The sequence below is a fragment of the Osmerus eperlanus genome, chromosome 9 (assembly GCF_963692335.1).
Source record: "Osmerus eperlanus chromosome 9, fOsmEpe2.1, whole genome shotgun sequence".
In the NCBI taxonomy this organism is placed as follows: domain Eukaryota; kingdom Metazoa; phylum Chordata; class Actinopteri; order Osmeriformes; family Osmeridae; genus Osmerus; species Osmerus eperlanus.
In genome coordinates this window covers 14,490,501-14,506,669 of record NC_085026.1, presented here as the reverse complement: position 1 = coordinate 14,506,669, position 16,169 = coordinate 14,490,501, and the positions used below count along the sequence as shown (strand labels likewise).

General features: G+C 50.8%; 1 protein-coding gene across 1 annotated transcript in view; it reads right to left on the bottom strand.

Moving 5' to 3' along the window:
- Nucleotides 1-1,724: 1,724 nt before the first annotated feature.
- Nucleotides 1,725-16,169, bottom strand: part of ccdc88c (coiled-coil domain containing 88C) — a 31,215-nt gene continuing 16,770 nt past the window's right edge. Inside the window, exons 16-31 of the mRNA XM_062469612.1 lie at nucleotides 15,732-16,061; nucleotides 15,349-15,476; nucleotides 13,900-14,041; nucleotides 13,356-13,544; nucleotides 13,015-13,176; nucleotides 12,509-12,786; nucleotides 11,710-11,853; nucleotides 10,997-11,183; nucleotides 10,648-10,793; nucleotides 10,193-10,282; nucleotides 9,586-9,848; nucleotides 7,064-7,330; nucleotides 6,351-6,425; nucleotides 6,089-6,157; nucleotides 5,002-5,276; nucleotides 1,725-4,099 (exon numbers count right to left, since the gene is read on the bottom strand). Coding sequence (XP_062325596.1) covers nucleotides 3,215-4,099; nucleotides 5,002-5,276; nucleotides 6,089-6,157; nucleotides 6,351-6,425; nucleotides 7,064-7,330; nucleotides 9,586-9,848; nucleotides 10,193-10,282; nucleotides 10,648-10,793; nucleotides 10,997-11,183; nucleotides 11,710-11,853; nucleotides 12,509-12,786; nucleotides 13,015-13,176; nucleotides 13,356-13,544; nucleotides 13,900-14,041; nucleotides 15,349-15,476; nucleotides 15,732-16,061 — 3,630 coding nt within the window. The 3' untranslated portion in view covers nucleotides 1,725-3,214. The remainder of the gene's footprint in view (nucleotides 4,100-5,001; nucleotides 5,277-6,088; nucleotides 6,158-6,350; nucleotides 6,426-7,063; nucleotides 7,331-9,585; nucleotides 9,849-10,192; nucleotides 10,283-10,647; nucleotides 10,794-10,996; nucleotides 11,184-11,709; nucleotides 11,854-12,508; nucleotides 12,787-13,014; nucleotides 13,177-13,355; nucleotides 13,545-13,899; nucleotides 14,042-15,348; nucleotides 15,477-15,731; nucleotides 16,062-16,169) is intronic.

Sequence of the window (16,169 nt, the reverse complement as noted above, 5' to 3'; positions counted from 1 at the left end):
CAGTCTAGCCGTCTGGTCAGTGGAACTCAGTCTGGTGGTTTGGTCAGTGGAACTCAGTAGGACACTACGGCAGCCTGGTTATCAAAACTCAGGAGAACCAAATGGCGGTTCATTCAGTAGTGTAGAACGCTAATGCAGCTTAGTCAGTCAGGTCCATTCGTATGCATTTCCACCAGAGACTGGTGGCAGGACCATGGCAACAGGCCATGGTGCCCGGAGAAAGGATGGCCCCATTTAAACCGGAGCTAAAGGGAACAAGGACCTTAAGAATATAAACTCCTGAGGGACAGTTGAGACAAATAGAAAGCCCAGAGAACCGTCAGGAACAGTATACATGCTGGCATCCTGCCTTGGTGGCGCCGGTGAGGACACCAGCCTGGCACTGGCACCTTCTGCAAGATTGCCAGCATGAGAGGACCAGTCTTGGAGCTGAAGGGGTTGGAGTAACTTGGCCAGGACTACAAGTGCCTTTAGAAAGCCTTGGTACAGCCCAGTAGCTGACCAAAAGAACACCCCAGAGACCATGCCTCCACCAGAGGAATGTGTTGGTTAGCCCCAGAACCTCTCCCACTGGGGAGTGCTTTACGCTAGAGCCTTGAAAACATGCCGCTTGCTAACTCTACCCAACTGTCATTTGTCATTCCAGTCACGCGAAGTGTCTTTAGACTGTTCCCATTACAAAAATGTTGCACGTTGAATGTCACACGAACGAAAAGAACAAACTTTCAAAATCTATAAGTCAAAAAGAAAAGAAGATCAAACGGGTCCACTAGGAACCTTCCACCCGTACCTTAGACTAGCGAACACCTGCCACTTTCTGTTTTACTAAAAGACGAGAGCCATCACAACTTCAGCTCCAAATGTTTCAAGGATTTGATTTTGTTCTTCCGTCGATTCCGAGTAGGCCATTCTGCTCATAGTTGTTTATTTTGGTTGGTGAAAAGTACACACAGCATACTGTGCTCAATGTGTGTGTTGGACACGGAACACTGATGGTCAAGCCAATTTAGAATTAATTCATTATGCGCTTAAATTACAAAAACATTACATTTTTGAAAGCCAAAATACAGATAACCATGTTTTTGGTAGGTTTAATTAAAGCATCGTTATAGTAGAGATTATACATAAAGCACCATAAAACGATGAGGACCAATATGTCAAGTCAAAACAGAAATAAATGCAAAGTTAATAGGTACATGTGATAAAACAACCGTTTTCTAACCTTATTCGTTAACTCCTGTCTTGTAACAGCTCGCGAGTGTGTTAAGCCCCGGTCTGAAACAGCTGCATGCTCTCAGACAGATGTGAAATGAAAAAGCGCAGGAAATAAGGATCTTTCTGTACATCAACGGGGCGGCGCGTGTTGAAGTGCTGCTATCTTCACAGCAATCTTTGCTATGCCACTTGTCATTGAAACGGAAAACACATCGTCGCGAATAAGTTGAGTATAGGCTAGCTTCAACATATGAATAGTAAAACATTCCTACTATGCGTCATAAAATGAATTCTCACCTCCTCCCCTATTCCGATGAAAAGGGTTCCCTGTTTGAATCATAAACACTTACTTTTACAAACGGGGAAATCGTGTTTGTGCTGCGCAGAGCGTATCAACAGATGACCGCAGGAAAAGTAAATCATTTCATCTTTTTAAGTTACGATAACTTAACTGCAAAAAAAAAAAAAAATTCTCTCAACCATCTGACAACAAAAATACAATAAGAGGCTTCAGTTTACAAAACTTTATTATTAAAAAGGTCAAATAGTTTTGGTCAGGAAAATTCTCTCACATGAAACTATGAAAACAAAAGCATTTTCATTAAGTTTATTCCAGTCAGAAAGCATGCTGGTATGACACAGAATACATCCAGTTTCATCCCAGTACTGTTTGGTCAAGACAGCCCTGAAACAGATTTGCTTGTTTGTCTGGACCTTGTGTGCAGGTTGGGCCAGGTCTGCAACGAGCCAGCTGGGTCTGGGAGAGCATCTCAGGTCCTTGTGGTAGTAACACTTTCCCAATAGAAGACATATATCTCCTGCAGCCAGGCCTGGATTCACCAGTGGACTATTACATTTGATCACTTTTTATTAACATTTCTTAGAAATTTCCAACGTTAGACCTGTTTATCATTAAGTCTTTAAAAGCGGTATAAATTTGGACTGAGACACGTCTCTTCTTATTGGACAGAAAACAGGAAGACAAGCTTTCTAATTCCAGTCTGGACAGGAAGTTGGAGACAGAAGGAAGTGGGATGAGTGTTGTATCCAGACTGTACACCAGTACAAACTGCACCACAAAACCAACACACACCAATCAAACAAAGTCAGTGGACACCGTAATTTCAAAAGATCAGTTTGAAGAACATAAATAAATACATTGGAAGTCTTATTGCCTTTCGTGAGGTTTGTTTCAGTGTTTCAACATAATCAAGAACTCTACAACCACGAGTGTGTGGTAACGGCATCAACAGGGACCGCAGAAACCCAGTGTTCAGACGCATTGACTACATCATCTAAATCGTCATCTTCTTCCTCTAGTGCTCTTAGGAATGTATTTGAAGCCATATTTGCAAAACATGTGAACAGCAACAAGTAGCAGGGATATACATAGTTTCTTTCTCTATCTTGGTTCTCTGCCTCTCATCATTCTACAATCTGTCTCTCTCTCTCTCTCTTCTACCCCGTAGTTAGGCTGACCAGTGTTAGTAGTATCTGGGCCAGCCAGTGTGGTCAGAGCAGGACTCTGCCACGCCGGCCAGGGAGGAAACACTTCCAGTAAAGCCCTGGAGTGCTGCATGCTGGGACGCTGTGAGGACAGAGAGAGGAGGGTGTAATTACACAGGGAGGGGTCGACAAGGTCCGCCTTGATTGTCCTTCTGTTCCCTGTCAGAATAGAATTGGGACCACAAGGCTCGGATGGGGGGGGGGAGCAAACATTCATGTCTCTAGTGCCTTTCATCTCCTTCTCTGTGTTGCTGTAGGAGTACAGCTGTGACAGCAGTCTGGGGAGAGGGGGGGGGGTGGGGGTGGGTGGGGCGGGCGGGAGGGAGGGGGGTCAGTGGTCTCTTTGGGGTGTAGATGTCCAGCTGTGAACCAGCCAATTACAGGTTGGGTTAATTAATCAGAAGGGGACCGAGCCAGGCGTGTGTGCGTGTTCCAGTCCTGCACAGTCCACCGTGGCAGTAGCTGTCCTGTAGGTTAGTCCTCACCCAGACGTCTAGACGCAACCGTACTCGTACCAGACGGTCTGGGGGTCGTCGTTGGGGTCCGGGGAGGAGGGAGCGGTCTTGGGTGGCTCCTCTGTCCCACATCCCCCCCCGCCCCCCTCTGTCTTCTTCAGCAGGGGAGAGTCGGACGTCACCCTTCCCTCCGCCTCCGACTCCTCCAGACGCAGAGCCGGCACCGCCCGCACCGGCGTCACCATGGCAACCTCCCCGCGATGCTGCTGTGGGGCGGATCGCCCCTGAGACAGGCTGTTTCGATTGGTTCCTGACCTCCCCCCTGCTGCGCTGTGGCGGTCCGGCGGCAGGGACAGCGAGGACGAGTGGTGAAGGGGCGGGGCTAGGGGGGAGTACCCTCCGTCTCCATGCTGATTGGTGGTGGGGCCTGCCAGTCGGGCAGACAGGGGGCGTTCCCTCGCCCCAGAGCCCGCCCCAGGCCTCCTCACGACGCCCTCCTGGGTACCGTCAGGGCGGAAGCTGTCCGGCCCGTTGGACCGCAGCAGGTCAGCTGACGCCAGGCTGAAGGTTCGACTCAGACCACTGCCAGCCCCGCCCCCCCGGGACACGGGGGAGTGTACGGAGGAAGGTCGGCCCACAGGTGTCCCCCCTGACCCCCCCAGCCCGTTGCTGGCCCTGTGAGGGAGGGTCTGAGAGTTAGAGGAGGGAGGGGCGGAGTCAGGCAGACGCATGCTGGGCTTGACGCTCTGGCCTGGCTTGTTAGCCACGCCCCCTGTCTTAAGGGTGGGGGTGACGTAGCTGGTGGGGGTTTTGGCGCCGTCCCGGAGGGGGGGGGTCCGGCCGGGGGGGGCACGGTCTCTCTCTCCCCCCGGACCCCTGGTGAAATATTCAGTCATCAGATCTTCTCTGCTGCCTGTCTGCACCTGGATGGACGAATGGACAAACGTGCACACACAGACACACGCACACACACACATACGCACACAAACAAATAAACACACAGGGTTAGATACTCCAAACTTTGCAGCTTCACATACTCTCCTAACCCTCACTAACTTATTTTGTCAGGGGATGAGAACTCCCAGCAGATTTTAAACTTCCTGGATTAGTGACATCAGCATAGCGCTAAGGGGCTGATCCAATCAGAGCCCGTTTGTTTAGATGAATACAGAAGAGACAGAGAGACTAATCTCTCTCTAAACACTAACTGGGTAGACCACAGATGAGTGTGTGTGAGAGTGTGCGTGTATGAGAGGCCGTATAGGCCTTAATTCATGGTCAGGTCATGGCATGTATGTGAGACCAAGTATGAATTATGGCCTATACGGCATCTCATATGCGTGCGTTGTGAGAGACTCCATCATGCAGTTACCAAGTAAAACATGTTTACAGCGTAGCAGGTCGTAAAGCCATCCATCTAAACACACACATGCACACATGCTCACACAATTATCTAAATGGCCCTTTATTTCAACAGGCAGTGGCCACCAGCCAAACAGCCAATCAACTACTGGCTAATCTAATAACTGAGACAAAAAGCCTTAAAACAAGCTGTAAAACAAACAGCACAATTGATGCCTCCATCCTGCTTCCTTCCTTACAAACACTATCACATTTCATGCAGTCCGTCAATTACTCTTAATAACTTCATCACAGATATCATCATAACATGAAGCACAATTAGAGGCCAGAAAAGTACCAGTGCTTTATAGTCTGTAGAAAACTAAACACACAACCAAGCTTCTCTACAATGTTAATGCTAATGCTAACCTGTCCTCGGCCGTGATAGGACACATGAGTTTGTGGAGGCGTGGTCAGTACTCACGGTGGGCGGGGACAGAGTGTTGCTCTCATACAGGAACTCCTCCAGAGTGACCATCTGGCTGCCGGGGGAGGACGGCCGAGTCCGGCCGGGGGTGGGGGCGAGTCCAGGGGCGAGGCCGGGGGCGAGGCCGGGGCGTGCCGAGCCTCTCTGGGGCGGGGGGTCGTAGGGGAGGGTGGAGCTGCGGGGCAGTGCCTGCTGGGAGGCTTCCTGGGTGAGACCTGCCACGTCATCACTGGACATGCTGGCAGAGCGACCCTGCAGCCGCTCCACAGAGTCTGACAGACACACACACACACAGACAGGCAGAGAGAGACAGACAGACACACACAAACACAGACAGGCAGAGAGAGACAGACAGACACACACAGACAGGCAGAGAGAGACAGACAGACACACACACACAGACAGGCAGAGAGAGACAGACAGACAGACACACACACAGACAGGCAGACACAGACAGGCAGAGAGAGACAGACAGACAAGCAACAAGCAAAGAGACAGAGAGGCAGACAGACAGGTAGAGAGACAGACAGACACAGACAGGCAGAGAGAGACAGACGGACAGACACAGACAGGCAGAGAGAGACAGACAGACACAGACAGACAGAGAAAGACAGACAGACCGAGAGACAGACAGACAAGCAACAAGCAAAGAGACAGAGAGGCAGACAGACAGGTAGAGAGACAGACAGACACAGACAGAGAGACAGGTAGAAAGAAAGACAGACAGACAGATAACAAAGACAGTTAGGCTATTATATGCTCAGACATGCTTTTTGAGGGTAGAGCTTAAACAGTAAATATCAGTGCAGACATGGTATGCAGTGCTTCTGGTGGTGGTAGTGGTATTTGATATTTAAAGAGCAAAGAGCTGGAGTTACATAGTGACAATGTAGTACTGTAGTCACAATGTAGTACTATAGTCATAGTGTAGTACTGCAGTAACAGTGTAGTACTGTAGTCACAATGTAGTACTATAGTAACAGTGTAGTACTGTAGTTACAGTGTAGTACTGTAGTTAAAGTGTAGTACTGTAGTAATCTAATATAACAGTGTAGTAACAGTGTTGTTGGGGTAAAGTTGTCACCTCGACAGTTTACAGGAGAGTTGCTGCTGGAGGTGTTGTGGCTGAGCTCGGCAGAGCCTGGTCTATATCCTGTACACACACACACACCACAGAGACACACACACGCCACAGAGACACACACACACACCACAGAGACACACACACACACAAACAAACACAGATAATGAGGAGCTCAATAGATTGAGGGAGAAAGTGTGTCTTGACAGAAACCCAAGAAGGCACTCAAGGAACTTTCCACAAATCGATCCAACCGCTCCTCTACCTGTGTTTCCATGGAGACCAGCTCCCCCCAGGGTGTCGGAGGAGAGCAAGTGGGCGTCGTCGTCGTATAGCAGACCTGGGGGAGGGGAAGGTCAGACAGCACAGCACCACAACGACAGTTTGGAACTTTCTTTGCTTAAACCAGAGTAACTCGTTGGTGAGACGATGTTCTGTTGTGTACTGCTTTACTGTTTGTTTACTTCGAGTCCCATCATTCAACTGTAACCAACCACCCGTGCCAGTGTTAAATTAATAGTGCTGTTTATATTCCCTTCCAGATACATTATACGGAGCCATAGGTAATGAAGGCCTAGTGAGGCTATTGTAGCCTGCGGCCTCAGCTTGCTTCCTGCTGGATTGTGTGTGTGTGTAGCTTCCTGCTGGAGTGCGTGTGTGTGTTCCCTGTAGACGGCTGGGTCGTGACTGAGGTACTCTCCAGGAAGCACGGAGGCTCAGAGCAGCCCCATTGGCTGATGACGGACCAATCAGCGCCATCTGATTTCAGAAAGGTGTGTGTATGAGCTGTGTTGTGCCTAGATACAGTATAAAGCCGGTGTGACACGGGGATAGTCGGTGGCAAAGCAGCAAGTGACATTGTTGGAAAAAGGTAATGTACATTTTAATAATTTAAATAGTCTCAGATTTGATTCCTTAGTTTTTTCCTCCTCATTCACACACACACACACATTCAACATGTAAACCAGGCTGTGCTACCTCGGGTCCTGCGACTGGGCCTGGAGCCAGGGGTGAGAGCAGGGGTGGAGGTCTGGTTGGAGGGGGTGAGCGCAGGGGTGGAGGTCTGGTTGGTATGGGTGAGTGCAGGGGTGGAGGTCTGGTTGGAGGGGGTGGAGTATGAGACGGCTCCCAGCTCTCCTCCTCGCCTCCTGGAGTAGAAGTCTTCAGCTGCACCCCCGTTGACGCTCTCACTACTGCCCCCTGGTGTCGGGTACAGCTTCCTGCCACTGGAACCTCCGTGGTCACCTGACACATAAATAACAGGTGTCTCACACTGACGGACCAATCACTGAACCCTTCCTGTTGAAACATCACACACACAGTTTTCACGTGACTCGACAGCGCTGCAGACAGGACACGGTAAGAGCAGGGACACACGTGTGGAAGGAGGATAGCATGTAACACGCATGTAAGCAGCCTGGGCAGCATGTGTCGTGAACAAGGTTCTTTTCTCAGGACATGAGGAGGTGAGACAGGCAGCAGGAGAAGACCAGGGAGGGGTCAGACAGGTAGGGGGAGAGGAGCATGGATGGGTGAGACAGGTAGGAGAAGACCAGGGAGGGGTCAGACAGATAGGGGGAGAGGAGCATGGACGGTTGAGACAGGTAGGAGAAGTGTCAACAGAACAATGTGAGACAGCATGGTGACATCTAGGGGGAAGACAGACACACCATCATGTGCTCAGTTACTACAGCTCTGCCAGAGACTGGCCCTTTCCTTAATCGGTCAACCCCCCCCTCCTTTCCCCTCTTTACCTCTTCTTCCCCCTCTCCTCCCTCCCCCTCTCCTCCTCCCTCCCCCTCTCCTCCTCCTTTATCCCCCTCTCTCATGCAAGCAGCCCTCGTGTCCTCTCACCTTACATACAGTAGATTTATGATTACTGTCTAGATTACACTAGCTCTGAGTGATGGCCCAGAGCCACCCCCACTTACTAGATTAAACCCTCCATCCTGTCTTACACACACAGACAAGCTCACAGAACAAGCCAGGACACAATGTCCACACACAGGTGCGCACACACACACGTACACACACACACGTACACACACACGCATACAGACAAAGCCAGCTGTGGTAAAGCTGTCTGCAGTAGGAGCTCCAGGCTGGCAGGACTACTTACTGCACGGTCTAGAGTCCAGACAGGCCAGGATAGCTACAGGCCCCTCAAGAACCTGCTCACAGTTCAGACAGTGTGTGTGTGTGTGTGTGGGCTTGTGTGTGTGTGCCTTTTTCAGGGAGAATACTAATAAGGGCTAATAAATAAAAGTATGGAAGAGTGGATGGGTGAGTACAGATAAAGATGACAAAGATGTTGAAGATGATGATGATGAAGGTGGCAGCGGCATTAGAAGGCCTCGCCAGGCACCAGAGGTTCGACAGAGCAGGTGGTGATGATGTCAGAGGAGGACCAGAAACGCAGCCTCCTGGAGAGAGAGCCCCGAGCAGGGGAGGTCCGGGGGGGGCGCTCCTTCTCCTGGCTCTTACTGCGCAGGAACCTGAACCGCTTGGCGGCCAGGGGGGCCGAGAGGGGTATGGAGAGGGAGCAGGAGGGTGAGGTCGAGAAGGGGGCTGGGGAGGGGGCTGGATGTGGCGAATGTGTTATGTTACACACACACACACACACAGAGATGAGGGATCGTATGAAAAGGGAAAAAGAGCGAGTGGAAGAGAAATCTGTTAATGGTGTGACTCTTTACCCATAGAATAATACCCATACAACCCAACAGAGACAGTAAAGGCGTCATGGCATGCAATAGACCCCAACTCTACTCTAGTAAACATGCATTAGAACCTTAGTAGAACCAACAGAACCAGTCATCATGCTGAGAAAGAAAACCAGATTGAAAGTTTTGCGGGAGAGAGACTGTGTGTGTGTGTGTGTGTGTGTGTGTGTGCACTGCCCTCTAGTGGAGCACAAGTTCATGTGTTGGGAAAACGTGGGGTTTGTTAAGCGGGTGGGTTTGGGTTTGATGATTATTTGTATGTTTTTCTTGATCCAGTGATTTTTCCAAAGTAGGAGGTGGTGCCACCTGCAAACACAGCACAAACATGCCTGCCTGCCCAGCCAGCCCTTTTACACAGCCTGATCAAGGTTCGGGAATGTTGCGCCTTTATGCTGCCTCGCAGTTCTGTGTAAAACCGTCACTAAACCGGCAGTGGAGGAAGTCACAGAGCTGAATGTGTGTGTAGAAGAGAGAGCCTGGAGAGAGAACACACACTAGACCCCAACGCTGACCACACACCTCTGATTCCGGAACGCCAGCAGGCCATAAAAGGGTTATTACAGGATCTCTAATACTGCAGGATCTCTGCTTAGAAAGGACTTCTTACTGACTGTCATATTGCCTGTCTGTCTGACTTGCTGTCTGTCTGACTTGCTGTCTGTCTGACTTGCTGTCTGTCTTACTGTCTAACTCTAACAAACAGTCTGTCTATCATACAGTTTGTCTAACATACAGTCTGTCTAACTGTCTAACTTATGGTCTTGCTGTTCGACTTACCTCTGATGGAGTGGGTGGAGGTCTGTGAGTTATTGAGAGAATTGTTGTGGGTGTGGTTTTCCTCGGGGGTGTCCGGTCCGAGCCGGGACTGGCGAGGGGGCAGGGGCGGGGGCGGGAGAGGGGGGAATCCGTCGGGGTAGTCCAGAGTGGGGGTGTCTGGCAGGGGCAGGTCGGTGGCAGACCGAACCCTCTCTCTGGAGCTGCTGTCCTTGCGGGGTTTGATGAGCTTAGCCAGGGCTTTAGCCCCCACCCACTGGCTCTTCCTGGTGGGACAGACAGGATATGAGGTCAGAGGTTCACACAGGAAAGGATGGAGAGGAACTTGGAGGATGTGAAGCTACCAGATCATAGCCACTCTATACTGCGCCTGTTTGAACAGTACAGAGTACTGTAAGTTTTGCATTCTCATCTGGCTCAACCAATGGGATCCTACATTTTTTTATTTTCACAGTGCACACCTGATTATGCTTTGTGTTATCCTCCTTCCCTACATCTTTCCCTCCCTCCCTCTCCCACTCCCACTCTTCATCTCTGCCAGTAGTTTAAACTGGAGAGGCAGCACTGTCTCCTGCCTGCTGACAAGCAGAAACCTAGAGACGTGTCATACTTCTTGGGGGCAGGGTCGTAGAACTTGTACTGGTCCATGATCTTCTCCTCCAGCTTCTCCTTCTGACGTCGTAGGGTGTTCAGCTTGTCTCTGCGGAGCGCAGGGAGAGGAGCGTTAACACAAACACTCAAGTAGGAAGCTACCACCACACAAATGTTGTGTTTATCTATCCTACAACCCCAACACCTAAAATCAAACCTGTACCCTAAATTTAAGCCTAAACCTAACTCCTAAACTTAAAACTCCTAACCCCAACCCTTAATGTAATTCTAACTAACACTATTTGTAGCTCCAGCCACCCTAAAAAACCCTAGAAATAGCTACTTAAGTTTCGGGTCCCCCACAAATGTTCCCACAAGGTCAATATTTTCTTAGTTTACCATCCTTGAGGGGATTTCTGGTCCCCACAAGGCTAGTAAAACAAGCCCCCCCCCCACAGACACACACACACTGACATGTAGAGCTTCTGCTCCTCGTGGTAGTGCTCCTTGCTCTCCATGGTGCGCTCCAGCAGGGTCTGGTTCTGCTGACTCAGCATCTGGATCTGGCTGAGCAGGTGGTGGTTCTCCTCCTCCAGGTTCCCCTTCAGACGGGTCAGTAGCTGCGCGCACACACACACACAGACACACACACACAATGTTAATACTTTTAGAAACACACACACACAATATTCGTACTTTCGGAAACACAAACACACACAATGCTCCTACTTTTGGAAACGCACAAACGCGCAGAGCCCAAACTCACACACAAACACACACACACCCACATAAACACGCTGGCTCTCTCCCTCTGAGGTCTTACCTCACAGTGGTTGTCCAGCTTGGTCATGGAGATGTCCAGGCCCTGGTGCTGCTCCTTCAGCTGGTCGTACTGGGCCTGCCAGCGGTTGACCTCCAGCTGGGCTGAGTTCAGGGAGGTCTTCAGCTCCTTGGTGTGCAGTTGGAGACCCTCGTACTCCTTAGTCAGCTGGCTCTGGGATTGGTTGACCCTGAGGGAGAGGGGAGGGGTTAACGGTGAAGTGGAGGGTTAATGTTGACAGAAGAGGGCTTGTTAAGAAGCATGCGTCATTCATTAATAATACATCGGAATATCAGATGTGTTTATTCAAAGCGACATACAAGAGATTCAAACCTGCAATCTATTGATCTGCAGTCAAATTTACATTTAGTCATTTAGCAGACGCTCTTATCCAGAGCGACTTACAGTAAGTACAGGGACATTCCCCCCGAGGCAAGTAGGGTGAAGTGCCTTGCCCAAGGACACAACGTCATTTTTGGCACGGCCGGGAATCGAACTGGCAACCTTCTGATTACTAGCCCGCTTCCCTAACCGCTCAGCCACCTGACGCCTCAAATGCTTTAACACTGAGCTACTTAGGTCAACCAAGCTATTTCATGACCAGCAGAGGGCAGAACTGTATCCTGTATGGTTGGAGGGGAGGCTTCAGGACAATGTTGAGTGTGTACTGTGGTGGTGTGTTTGTGTGTGTGTGTGTGTGTGTGTGCGTGTCTGACCTGCTCAGCTCCCCCCTGAGGCCTGAGTTCTCCTCCAGGAGGATGCTGTTTGTGTGGATCTGCTCCTGCAGACTGTGTCTATCCTTCTCCAGAGAACCTTCCAGATCCTCCAGAGCCTCCTTCTGCTGGAGCATCACCATGTACCTGGAGGAGCGGAGGAGCAGGGGTGGAGGGAAAGCAGGGGTGGAGAAGTGGAGAAGGAGTGGAGGAGTGGAAAAGAAGAGTTGGCACAGGAAGGAGCGTGAGTAAATGATGGGGAGGAGAGCAGAGAGTAGGAGGGAGTGGGGGAGAGAGAGTGGGACAGAGAGAAAGAGGAGGAGAAGAGAGAGGAGTTAAGGTCAGGCAGCATGCTTTGTTCTTAGGGTGAATGTGTGTTTACAATGGGAGCATGTGGTGACTAAATTTATCCCCCTCTCCCAAGGCCAGGTTGGCCGTGCAACTCCACCCTGGAGCTTGTTACACAGACACACGTGTGACTACAGTATCATGAGGGGGTCATACAGCCTGCCCTGACCCGCTTCTGGGCCTCAACTGTGTGTGTGTGGGTGTTGGCCTTACTTACATTTACATTTAGTCATTTAGCAGACGCTCTTATCCAGAGCGACTTACAGTAAGTACAGGGACATTCCCCCTGAGGCAAGTAGGGTGAAGTGCCTTGCCCAAGGACACAACGTCATTTGGCACAGCCGGGAATCGAAGTGGCAACCTTCGGATTACTAGCCCGATTCCCTAACCGCTCAGCCACCTGACTCCCATACTTGGCCTACAGTGTGTGTGTGTGTGTGTGTATTGGCCTTACTTGCTCTGCAGGCTGCGGTGCTCCTGCTCCACAGCCCTCTGGCTGGTCTTCAGTGCTGCATGCTGGGATATGAGGTGCTCGTACTCGGCCGCCTGCCTCTCGTGCACGCTGAGCAGACGCTCGTGGTCCTGCAGGACCCCCTCGCGCCCCGCCCTCGCCTCCTCGCGCTGACGCTGCCACGCCTCCGACTCCGCCTCCAGGGCCGACACCTGACCCTGCAGCACGGCATTCTGGGCCATGAGTGATGCACTCTGGGAGCTGAGGGTGGAGTTCTCCACCTGGGGGATGGAGGGGAGATGTTAGCGGTTGTGACTGGAGGTCTGGAGACTGGTTGTCAGTGTGTGTAACCTCAGCTTGACGTTTCTGTGTGTGTGTGTACCTGCAGCTTGACTGTCTGGGTGTGTAGAACAGTGTTCTGTACCTGCAGGTTGGTGGTCTGGGTGTGTGTGTGTGTGTGTGTGCACCTGCAGCTCGACTGTCTGGGTGTGTAGAACAGTGTTCTGTACCTGCAGCTTGGCTGTCTGGGTGTGTAGAACAGTGTTCTGCTCCTGCAGGTTGGTGGTCTGTCTCTGCAGTGCCACCGTCTGGCTGTTGAGCTGAGAGTTCTGGGAGGCCAGCTGTCTCTGCTGCTCCTTCTGAAGCTGCTTCTCTGTCTGCAGCGCTGCATTCTGCACGCACACACACACGCACACACACACGCACACAGGAATTATTTCATTTTGTTCACTTTCTAACAGAGACTCAGCATGTCAATAAACAGGCTGACACATATTCCGTACTCCCTAAGCCAATCAAGTCATTTCATTCAAAAGAGGCTCCACCCCTTCCTGTTCCGTCCACCACTCACGTTTTTCTCGATGTCTATGAGGCGGTCTTTCAGCTTGAGCAGCTCTGCTGTGGCCTCCCTCTGTTCCACCTCCCACTTCTCCACCCCCTGCCTTGACCCCTGACCCTGCAAGGCGGCATCCTGGGAGCTCTGGCTGTGGGCCTGCTCCTCCTCCTGCCGCTGACGCAGAGCCTCCAAGGTCCTCTTTACCTGCACACACACACGGATACTGGATATGGGATGGGGAACACGTATACCATGTGTGCTTGTGGGTGTTTGTGTGTCTGTGTGTGTGTGTGGGGGGGGGGTTTGTGTGTATAAGTGTGTATATGTATGTATGTATGTGTGTGTATATGTGTGTGTATGTGTGTGTGTGTGTGTGTATATGTATGTGTGTGCGTGTGCGTGTGTGTGTGTGTGTGTGTGTGTGTGTGTGTGTGTGTGTGTGTGTGTGTGTGTGTGTGTGTATGTATGTATGTATGTATGTATGTATGAGTGTGTATATGTGTGTAATGTGTAAGTGTTTATATGTGTGTATATGTGTGTGTGTTTGTGTGGTCCTCACGGTGCTGAGCTCAGTGCGGAGCTGCTGGTTCAGGCTGCTGGACTCCTCCAGACGTGACTCCAGCCTCTGGATCTTCTCCTCCCGGATCTCCAGGGTCTTCTTCAGGGTCGACTCGATCTTGCTCTCCAACAACCTGTACTTACTGATGGGTACAAACAGACAGACAGTCTCATGATGACCAGACTTTCCACTAGAACTACAAAGACTTGAGTTTAATGATCTATTCGTTCAGAGGGTCAGTCATTCATGTGATGGGCAAGGTCAACTGGATGTATCTGATGGCAGGGTCCTAGAGAGGGCCACAGGACAGGGGACTGTCCCCTGGGTCTGGAAGGACATCAGTGTGTGGCAGGGCCAAGGAGGAGACACCAGGAGGAGACACCAGGAGGAGACACCAGGAGGAGACACCAGGATCAGACCAGAGCATGTTTGACTGCTGCTGTCTTCCCTCAGGCAGAACTGTGCCGTTACTGTAGCTTGGGACACTGGAAACCCCAGCCAAGTGGTGGAACCAGATATCTTTACTCTCTTACACACACACACCCTCTAACGGATTACGAAACAGTATAGGAATGTGAGAGTGACTTCAGCAGAGTTTTAACCCAATAGTGTCTCATAGTGCATAGTATAACTTGAACAGTTAGAGAGAAAAGGTCTCAGTATTAATGATGAATTCACTTTACAGGACTACCTCTCCCAGGATATAAATATCAGAAAGAAAACAAAACAATGAAGCACATGGGAAACTATCAGTCCTTTTGGAGTCATGGGTTCAGCTCACAACCAGACTACAACTCCTAAAAAGACTACAATTCCATGCCACCACTCAGAGAAAGGCAACCAACCATCTGCTGTCCAGAAAACATTCCACAGGAAATGAATCCAGCAGTGGTCTGTAATCTGCCACTTCTGAGGGCGAGTCATAACTATAATAGGGCAGAAATAGACCTATAGCAGCACACTGCACATGCCTTGGAGATACATTCTGGGCAGGGTCACTCTGGTTCAAACCACCACACAGAAAACCAGCATGCACATGGGCATCAGTACCAAGACAAAGAAAGGCACACAGTGAGTTAAATGGGAGTCAGGTGGCTGAGCGGTGAGGGAGTCGGGCTAGTAATCTGAAGGTTGCCAGTTCGATTCCCCGGCTGTGCCAAATGATGTTGTGTCCTTGGGCAAGGCACTTCACCCTACTTGCCTCAGGGAGAATGTCCCTGTACTTACTGTAAGTCGCTCTGGATAAGAGCGTCTGCTAAATGACTAAATGTAATGTAAATGTAATGTAAATAACGGAGAGAAGGTTTGAAGACCACACAGACGACCCAAGACTCACCCTTGGTACCTGGCACGGCAGGTAGGGGGCAGCGTGGAGTGGGTGACGACAACAAGCTAAAGGTTACCAAGCAGCACTAACAGGGTTCAGGTGGGAGTGTGTGTGTGTCTTACTTGTCCTCCCAGCTGTGTTCCTGCTGCAGCAGTTTCTCTCGGTTGAGGCCCATCTTCTCCAGCTCCTGGCTCAGTGTCTCCAGCTCGTTACACTGCTGCTGCACCTGCAGTTTCTCCTTCACCAGCTCCTACACACACACCCCCAACAGCAGGTCAGAGCAAACCCACAATAACAGCTACTGACTAAGTGTATGCATCCCAAACCCCAAAGGCTATAATATCCTTCTCCATCATCTTAGAATCTAGACCTGGTCCTCTGAAGACACAACTGTTGTTGTGTAGCCTGGTTGCTGCTCGATGGTGGGGTGTTTTTTTTCCCTGACCCCCTGACCTTTAACCCCTACCCCTGACCTATGTCCCCAACCCCCTGACAGACATGTTACCTCTCGTAGCGTGGCCAGAGTCCGCTTGTCGATGGTGGCCTGTTTCTGCAGATCCTTGTTCTCCTTCTCCAGCTCCTTGACCCGCCCCGACACCTCCTTCAGCCTGTCAAGCTCCTTGCTCAAGGCCCCGCCCTCCTTCTCCAGACTGGCCAATCGCAGGGTGCTCTCCTCTAGTCCCGCCTCCTTCTCCTCCAGCTGCTGCCTCAGACGGCGTCCCTCCTTCTCCAGCTGCTTCCTGTCCTTCTCTGATTGGCTGAGCTCCTGCTCCAGCACTCTCTTCTCTTGCTCCACACCCTCCAGTCTCTTCCCCTCCTGGCGAAGTTCCTCCACCTACGTTCAAGGTCAATTTAAGATCCATGGAAGGTCATCAGACATCAACTAAGTCCCAACAGTGTTTTGGATTTGAACCAGCAACCCTTTGGCCCGTGCAGTACACCT